This window comes from Chelonoidis abingdonii, chromosome 10 (genome assembly GCF_003597395.2).
Source record: "Chelonoidis abingdonii isolate Lonesome George chromosome 10, CheloAbing_2.0, whole genome shotgun sequence".
Taxonomy (NCBI): domain Eukaryota; kingdom Metazoa; phylum Chordata; order Testudines; family Testudinidae; genus Chelonoidis; species Chelonoidis abingdonii.
In genome coordinates, this window is record NC_133778.1 from 6941855 (window position 1) to 6951419 (window position 9565).

The 9565-nt window shown below is 53.4% G+C and overlaps 1 protein-coding gene across 1 annotated transcript in view; it reads right to left on the bottom strand.

The window, feature by feature from the left end:
* Window positions 1-3426: 3426 nt before the first annotated feature.
* LOC116829071 (lanosterol synthase) overlaps window positions 3427-9565 on the bottom strand; it is a 71005-nt gene continuing 64866 nt past the window's right edge. The window contains exons 15-21 of the mRNA XM_032787686.2: window positions 8804-8900; window positions 8411-8516; window positions 7726-7791; window positions 7123-7203; window positions 6415-6585; window positions 5686-5764; window positions 3427-4142 (exon numbers count right to left, since the gene is read on the bottom strand). Coding sequence (XP_032643577.1) covers window positions 3930-4142; window positions 5686-5764; window positions 6415-6585; window positions 7123-7203; window positions 7726-7791; window positions 8411-8516; window positions 8804-8900 — 813 coding nt within the window. The 3' untranslated portion in view covers window positions 3427-3929. The remainder of the gene's footprint in view (window positions 4143-5685; window positions 5765-6414; window positions 6586-7122; window positions 7204-7725; window positions 7792-8410; window positions 8517-8803; window positions 8901-9565) is intronic.

Here is a 9565-nt window from a genome sequence, read left to right on the forward strand (position 1 = left end):
CTATAGTGCCTTCCTGTAACAGCTTGCTCATGACAGCTACAACTCCACTGCGGCCTAAGCTTCTCCATGCCGTGCCTACCAAACACCGGTTTATCCTCGGACCCAACAGACGCTTCCTCTGGGTCTGATAACGCTTGTACTCCTTAGTCCTCCAGCACAGCCTCTCCCTCTCAAGCTCCTTGTGCCTCTGTGCTCCCAGCTCCTCACAACGTGTGCACAAACTGAAGTGAGCTCCGCTTTTTAAACCTAGTGGCCCGATTAGCCCTGCCTTGATTGGACTGCAAGGTGTTTTAATCAGCCCGTCTGTTTTAAATGTGTATCAGCAGGTTCCGGGATTACTCTAGGCGCAAAGGCCCCTGCCTCTGGTCCTCAGGGAACAGAAAACTACTCACCTCAGGGGTTGACCAGTAATTTGCCCTCTAACCGACTCCTGTAACCCCCACTCATCTGGGTCTGTCACAAAAATATACTTGATAGATCAATGAGACATAATAATCACAATCAGTGGGAGAAGTAATACCCAGGATACAAAATATATTGACGTGACAGATTAGGTCGTGCTGGTGAGGAAGTGGCACTGTATATAGAAAAAGAAGCATAGAGAAATACAGTCAAAAAAATCTTAAGGGTTACTAAGAAAAACTGTACCACAGAATCTCTATGGCTAGTAATTCCATCTTCGAATAATGAGGAGACTAGAAGTAGGAATATACCCGCAGCCCACGGCTTGACCAGGACGGCTGATAGTGACTCTGAAAATGTTCAGTGGAGGTTACAGGGCTGACAAAAATAGGACCTCAACAGTAGATGGTGATACCACTAACCGCATAATGACTGGGTACATGTCACCTCAGGCTGCGAGGTGCAGAAGATACAATTTCTAGAACACCTTAAAGACAGCTTCTCGGAGCAGCTAGTTATGGAATCCACAAAGGGAAGGGCATTATTGATTTTAGTCCTATAATGGAAAGTACAGGATCTGGTCCAAAGAGGTGAAAATGTAGCCGAACCACTTGCAATATACCAGCCATAAACAATTAAATTTAACGGAACCGGCCTGTGGTGCAGGGGTTGGATTACTATAAAGAGCTCCAGCTAGCAGGGCATTAATTTCAAAAGGTGGGAGCTACACAAAAAGCAATGGAAACCTAGATAAATGGAAATGAAAAAGGAACATCAGATGTAGTGAAATGCCTGCAAGCTGCATGGAAACTTTTAACATAAACACCACATAGAGGCTCAAAATTAAAACTGGCATTACCCAAAATATTAAAAAAATTAGTAAAATGGCGCCAAAAAAACGCCATCATGGGCTGAATAGGAGAAATAAAAGAAGTGGTTAGAAGAAAAAGGCCAATTTTTAATAAGCGTATCAAAGCCTAACAGAGGAAATAGAAAGAGCATAAACGGCTAGCAATTTTCAAGAGTAAAAGTATAATTAGGCAGGCAGGCCAGAAAAGTATTTTAAAGAGCAAACAAGACAAAGAACAATAAAAGAAAAAAAATTAAGTACATTGAAGCAGAAAGCCTGTCAAAACAATCAGTGAGGGCCACTGGTCGATAGAGGTGCTAAAGAAACATTCAAGGAAGATAAGGCCATTGCAGAGAATGTTAAATGATGTTTGCATTAGTCTTCATTACAGAGTAATGTGAAGCAGATTCCCACACCTAAGCCATTCTTTTCAGGTGACAAATCTGAGAAACTGTCCCAGACTAAGACATCAGTAAAGGAGGTTGGGAACAACTGATACATTAAAACAGTGAAAAGTCACCAGGACCAGCTGGTATTCACCTAGAATTCTGAAGGAATGCAAATGTGAAATTGGCAGAACTAGTAACTGTGGTATGTAACCTTAAATCAGCTTCTGTACCAGATGACTTAAGGATAGCTAGGTGTGATGCCAATTTTTTAAAAAAGGCTCCAGAGGTGATCCAACAATTAAAGGCCAGTAAGAGTAATTTCAGTACCAGACAAATTGGCTGAAAACTATAGTAATGAACAGAATTATCAGACACATGGATAAACAGCATTTTTTCACACTATAGGTGATCAATGTCCAGTTCCCATCTCTTGGCCCTCCAAGGCCCTCAAAAACATGGTCTTTTTGTAAAGAGAAATCATCTCTCACCAATCTATTAGAGTTCTTTGAGGGGGCCAGCAAATGTGGACAAGGGTGAGCTAGTGGATATTGTGTAGTTGGACTTTCAGAAAGCCTTTGACAAGATCCCTCACCAAAGGCTCTTAAGCAAAATAAGCTGTCATGGGATAAGAGGGAAGGTTCTCTCCGAAACCAGTAACTGGTTAAAAGATAGGAAACAAAGGGTAGGAATAAATGGTCAGTTTTCAGAATGGAGAGAGGTAAATAATGGTGTCCCTCAGGCAGAGTCAGCTCCAGGGACCAGCAAAGGAAGCAAGTGCTTGAGGCGGCCAATGGAAAGAGGCAGCACATCTGGGTCTTCAGTGGGAGTTCAGCGGTGGGTCCCTCAGTCCCTCTGGGAATGAAGTACCTGCCACCAAATTGCTCCTGAAGAACGAAGCGGCACGGCTGAGCTGCCGCCTAAGTGCCGCTGATCGCAGCTTTATCTTTTTTTTTTTTCCCCGCTTCACCACTTGGGGTTGCAAAAAAGCTGGAGCCAGCCCTGTCCCCAGGGGTCTGGACTGGGCCCAGTCCTATTCAACATATTCATAAAACATTTGGGAAAGGGGTAAGCCATGGGGTGGCAAAGTTTGTAGATGATACAAAACTACTCAAGAGAGTTAAGTCAAAAACTGACTGTGCAGAGCTACAAAGGGAGCTCATTAACCTGGGTGATTGGGCAACAAAATGTAGGCAGTGTTGTTGTAGCCATGTGGGTCCCAGGATATCAGAGACACACAGCCCCTAGTACCCCTACCCTGACCTGGCTGAAAATTGAAGATGAGAGCAGGCTGAATCTTGCTAACATATGTCCCCAGATGGAAAAAAAAGTGCAAGAAGCAGGCACATCTGTGCCATTAGGAAGACTCCTGGTCTGGATGTTACTTTATATTTTTATTTATAATATATGACCTTTTCGAATTAGTAGAGTGCTGGGCTGGGTCTTTACTTACACACCATAAACATTCAGACTTTACAACTAAAAATAAATCAAAATCACAATATCATGTGCTAAGTTGGCCAACTATTTTGTTTTAAAATAAAAAAAAACACAATGTTATTATTCAACAGCTATGTTACCATTGTTGTGTTGCTTATTGTTCGTTGTATACCGTCTTGTGTTTTCCTTGTGTGAACACATTTTGCTCGCCACATTTTTTAAAAGCGTAGCTTTACTAAAATGCTTTGGTTTCAAAGCTCTTGAAGCACTTCCATCAGTGAACAGGAACCAAGCACATCATCTCTAGGGTTACAGTTTAATTTTAATTACTACATCCCATATAATCAGTCTTCTCCAGAAGTGTCACTAGTGGGCTGCAGCGCCCATGGCAGCTGCACATGTGGGCCTCAGGGAAACAGGTTTGGGAACCCCGGCGTTATCGCTGTAACTCGATCTCAGCAAGCGTTGGCGAGTCTCCTCCAGCTTGAAGTGCAGACACCTGCTCGAGGTCATACGGTTAGGCCTCACCCCTAGCAGCCTATCCTATCCAGCGTTCACCTGCAGACACACAGCCTTTTACACAATGGTTCCAGGAAGAGGCGTCCATTCAAGCCAAGCCCCAGACATACACCATGTTTGACTGTAAGCCAGACAGTACCCACACACTCGCTGCCCCCTCCAAGCCCACATGTAGGCCTGGAGCTAGAATCAATGTGCAGAGTCCTCATGGACCACGACACAGCGCCAGGGCCTGCTGGCCTCCCATAAAGAGCCTTGTTGTAGCCAAGCAAATCCAACTAGGTTGTCGCTGAGGCTGCAGACCTGCCACGAGGCGTGGGCAGGGCCCAGGCTCAGGAAGAGGCGGACCCTGACAGAACCCCATCCCGCTTCCCTCCAGCCAGGATCTCCTCTTCGCTGTGCAAGGACCTGGGCTGTAGCTTGCCAGCAAGGGTGCTGCTGGGGTGCAGGTGTGCAAAGCGCCCCAGGGCCCAGATGGGGAAGACGTTGCGGTAGGAGGTGTAGCTGATTGCACAGGACTTGCTGAACACCCCAGAGATATTCTCCTGCAAGGGGAGAGAGACAGAAAGAGGCAGGATTGGCAGGGGGCTCGTGAGCAAGGGGTGCTCCTGTGGGAGGTCCCATAAGCCCTTTGCACTCTCAGGTCTGTTGTGGGTACTGTGCCAAGCACACGTTATGACTGATACACCCATGTTTCCCCAGCACATGGATACACTCCCTGCTCACTCCCCCTGAGGCATGACACCGCACACACACAGGGCCAGGCTCCCCACCCTGCTCCGGCGGCCCAGAGGGGCCAGACGCTGGCCACCTGCCCATCCAATCCCATCCCCTTAACACGCCGTGCCTGCATCTCCCCGAACACCTCCAGCTGCTGAACAACAGCAGTCAGCAGATAGGCCCTGTTCCTGGTTCCAGCTGGATCCAGGGCTCTTCTAGCCAAGGGCACAGGATCCTGGGAAGGGTCAGGTGGGGTCACATAAAGCCACGCAGCACGAGCCAGGGAGGAATACCCCAGAAATATATAGAAGAAGCCTTGTCCTGCCCACAATCCTTGCACCCAGGGTGCCCCACGGGACGGTGAGCTGCTGGGACACAAAACGGATCCGTGTCCAGAGATTTGACAGGCTACCTCCATGTGCACAAAGCAGCAAACCCCGCAATGGCCCCAGCTCCACATGACGCAGAGGGCAAGTGCTGGCAGGGGAAGGCAGGGCACACAGGGTTGGCTTGAGGTGCTCTTTGGTTTGCCAATGTGAACAGCACGGAGATGACAGGCAGCTGGCAAAGCGGAACCCAAGGGCAGCGTGATGGGGAGAGGAGGAAGGTCAGCCAGAGACTCTGCCGCATCTGGGACGCTCCCACTGATGAGGGCACCCGCTCCCGGAGCATTTCACTGCTCTGCAGCTTGGGGCTGCTTTGGGCCCTGCATGACACCTGGATCCCCAAGTAACCATGACAGCAAAAGCCCCCTCACCTCATGGCCTCGGCCCGAAGCCAGCACTAATCAGAAGCAGACCCCTCCCAGACTGTATCCCCCCCACCCAATCTCTCTGTGAGATCTATGGCTCCTTACTGCAGCCAGGCATGGACCGACAGGCCCTGAACAGCTCCGGCTGGTTCAACATGCCGCACAGGTCACCCCAGTACACGCTCCGGGCTCCGGCTCCCCTCTCACAGTCTCCAGGACAAGGGCTCCAGCTGCTGGTCAAACTTTCTCCATCAGGGAGATGATCCCTTCTCCTGCGACCACGACTTCTCATGACAACTACATTCCACCAGCTCACCCAGACAGGAAAGCTTTTCAATACAGGAGGTAGAGCTGTCCCTTGAGCTGGACACCAACTGTGGAACTCACTGCCACATGACAGAAGAGACCACAGGCCAGAACGAAATGCAAAGCTCAGCTCTTCCAAGGAGCCATCCTCAGCCAGCGATTCCCCCTTACAGACAACCCCCAGCAAAACCCTTTGAGCCATCGGCCTGCTTCTCCCACAGCTGGGAGGGACGAGAGCACGAGTGGCTGGTTGAAATGCCTGCAGTGACAGGGGCTGGACACATTAGAGAGAGCAGTGAGGAGCTGCATACCTGAGGCCAGTCACCATTAGGCAGCTGCTTGTCAATCAAAACCTTGATCCCCTTTTCCAGCACCCCAACGTCCGGGTATCTGCAAAGAGAAGGGGCAGAGGTCAGTGGTGTGACTCCGAATAGCATTCCAACCCCTTTGCTCCCACCGTGCGCAGCCGGAGCTCTCCTCTCTCCCTCCCCGGCACTGCAGCAGGGACAGGAAAGCTCTTCTCCTCCTTCCACTAGCATCCAGCACTCACACTATGGCCATCCCCCTCCTCTGTGTCGTTCCCAGGCTGGCAGCGCAGCACTGAAGGCCCCAGACAGCCAAGCAGGTGAGGAAGCACTAGGCAGTAAAGCCAGGCCTGCGACAGCAGCCACTTCCTGCAGTGCCCAGTATGGCCGTGCCAAGGCTGGGGGGCAGCTCTGGGCTGTGCTGGTGCCTTACAGAGCCCCGACGCTCGCTGTGGGAGAGCCGGTGGTGTGACGACGGGCACCTAGTGCCAGCCCATGAACTGGAGCGGTCACTGACTAACCCCTCTCGGCACGGGCGCCTCCCAATCGCTGGGGCGTGTGCTCTGGGCTAGCCTAGGTGAGGACATCGCAGAGCACAGTAGGGGGAAGGCATAGCATGAACAAAGGCTTCCACACCAGCCCCCCGGTGCCGAGGTCCTTGGCAGGGATGTGCTCTGTGAATGAGGGTGAAGAGGACGATGTTCTGCTATTGAGAAGTGGCATCAGTTCTCCTACCTGACGGCCATGAGCCCCAGCAGGGCCCAGCAGGTGTTGTGGATCTGGGAGGTGGAGCTCTGCACGTATCTGCGCTGCTCACAGGACTCAAAGTCCTCTCCCCAGCCACCATCCTCCATCTGCTTGGAGACCAGGAACTGGCAGGCCTGGGCCACCTCCCTGCATGCGGCTCTGAAGGGACGAGGCAGAGCAGTGGGAGTCATTGGGGGCAAAGGGACTAAGCCAGGACGCCTCATGGCGCTTTGGGGGAAGGGGCTGGTAGAGCAGGTGGGGCCAGCAGACAGTGTGAAGCTGGGGCAGGGAGGCTCTAGCAGGAGCTGGGGGCTCCGAGATAAGACTTGGCCTCGGGGGTGGGAGCAGCTGCCTAGGGCCAGGTGAGCTTCCTCTGGTCAGTGCACAACCTGGCTCTGAACACCAGAGCCCCCAGCTGCGTGCAGCCAGCAAAGCTGGAGCGAGGGGACCACGGGCTGGGGACAGGGCCCCAAGGGGCTGTGACTCTCAGTGAGTGGGGGACCGGAGGGTACAGCACAGGACAAAGGAGCACGACCTAATGCCCAGCAGGGAAGGCTGCTCTGGGTTTGAACAAGCTCCTTCCCCAGCAGAGTGATGCAGCACCTCCTGTGCTCGAGGGATGGCGTCAGCCACTCCAGGCCATGCCCTGCAGGCCGTGGGCAGCCAGGGAGCCACACGCCGGATTCCCACACTCACCCGTTCTGGTAGGTGTGCTCCAGACAGGCGAAGGCCTCCAGTCCGAACCAGGTGCCGTAGGTAAAGCACACGCCCCAGCTCCTGACGGGAGGAGAGAACCAGCATCAGACAATGCAGAACACTCTGCGGGTCTAACACCACTGGCCCCCCACGCCACAGACGGGCATGGGAAGTCCCCACCTCCAAGTACAGTCCCTCCCCGCTGCAGACCAGGGGAAGGGTCCCGTCGCCACAGGCTACACTGAGCCTTTACTGGAGCTGTCGCACACACACGGGCCAGGAGTCGCATCCCATCCCCCGTCGCTGCGTGTCGGGCTCGTCTCTAGTCCGCAAGCTAAGGGGGTTAGTCACTCACTGTCAGCGCCCAGTGCCACAGGCTCTGGTCTGCAGGGGGCCCTAGACACAACTGCAACAGGCCGGACTGCTGTGGGCTCCCTGAGCCAGCCCCCCACACCTCCTCCCCAGACACTGGCACACCTGGAGGTAAAGGAGAGAGAGGGTTGCCCAACAGTGCAGATACCAGCACCTCTCTCCTCACTCCAGCCGCCTCCTGCCCCGAGCAGCATGGAGCTTGCTGCACCAGTGGTGCACGTGGTTACTCACCCTTCCCATGAGCCGTCAGCTCTCTGTACCCTGCGGCAGTACTCCAGACCCTTGCGCAGTGTCTCTCTAGACAGGAGGAGAGGGGGTTCCTTAGTGTGCAGCGTCCATCCTCCTGCCAGTCCGACCTAGGGGCTCCTTGGGAGCTCAAATCTCCTCTGAGAAGTGGGGGCCCAGCCCCTATTAAAAGAGTCACTCGAGGGCCATAAGCTGCAAGATGGACTGAGCTTCCACAGCCCCTGTGCAGCTGTCTGACCATGGCCCCTGGGGCTCAGATGGGGACAGGACGTTTGCTGGTGGCCTCCCAGCCGGTCTGCGGATGAAACACATCCTGGTCTGTGCCCCCAGTGCCCTGCTTGAGGCCGGATGGCCCTTTGCCCTCACACAGGAAGTGGATATACTCAGGCGGGCTCTTCTGAAAGGGTAGCTAGGAAAGTAGGGTGCCCCGCACTGCACCAGGGCAGCGCTGCCCCAGGGACGTGCACCCAACCAGCGGCACCCGCTGGGACAGGAGCTGCCGTGTTTGGCTACCGGGTTCATTCCTGGAGCTGTGTGGGCGGCAGGGTCTGCCCTGCAGGTCAGAGTGTACAGGCAGGGCCCGCACCAGGTTCATCCCAGCAGGCTCCACTTACTGACCTTCCCAGGGTGCAAGCTCTGGACTGATGGTTCGGCGCTCCCCCTCCCTTACCTGACCTCCCGGGCCCGGTGCTCAGGGAAGGCCTCATGGAAGTGCTTCAGTGCCTGCACGACGGCCGACGTGCACTCCACGTAGCAGTAGTCTATCATGATGTCACCTGCCAGACAGGAGAAGCAGCAGTGAGCATCCCCATCACACAGGGACTCATGGCCAGCAGGCAGCTAGAGGACAATGCCAGGTGTTGGCAGGGGCCCTACTTCCCTGGTGCACTCCCATCCCAGGAGCTGTGCAGAGGTGCTGTCTCTGGGGAGGGGCACTGGCCGTGTGACTGCACCAAGACCCCCTGATCCTGCCTTGGGCACCACGCCCAGCAGACCTGGCCCTGCCTCCCCTTGCGGTGTGAGTGACAATAGCTGGAGAGAGGCCCAGCACGCCTGCCCTTACCAAACACCTCCGAGGGGTTCAGGAGCTCCAGCAGCCGGCCCCCCCGCTTGGTTTCGTACGTCGCAAAGCCTCCATCAGGATTCCTCATGCTCAGCAACTGCCCAGACATGGAAGGGAAGAGATTGACAATCCAAATCAGCCTCGTTCACCCCCTGCTACAAATCACTCTCCCCTCGTCTCCCACCCCAGAATCCCTCTCCAGAACCCTAGATCCCAAGGCCAGAAGAGCTGGCCTGACCTGCAGAGCACAGGCCAGAGACCTGCCCCAAAGTAACTCTTTTCCAACAACAGCAGATCTTCTAAAAAACAGCCAATCTTGATTTAAAAATGGCCAGTGATGGTGAATCCACCACAATCCTTGAGGAGTTGTTCCAAATGTTACATACCCTCTCTCTTTCCAGTCTCAGTTTGTCTGGCTTCAACTTCCAGCCACTGGAACGTGTTAGCCCTTTCTGTGCTAGACCGAAGAGCCCATTATTAAATATTTGTTTCCCCACGAAGGTACTTATAGACTGGAATCAAGACATAAGAACATAAGAACGGCTGTACCAGGTCAGACCAAAGGTCCATCTAGCCCAGTGTCTGTCTACCAACAGTGGCCAATGCCAGGTGCCCCACAGGGAGTGAACCTAACAGGCAATGATCAAGTGATCTCTCTCCTGCCATCCATCTCCATCCTCTGATGAACAGAGGCTAGGGACACCATTCCTTACCCTTCCTGGCTAATAGCCATTTATGGACTTAAAACTGGATAAATTCATG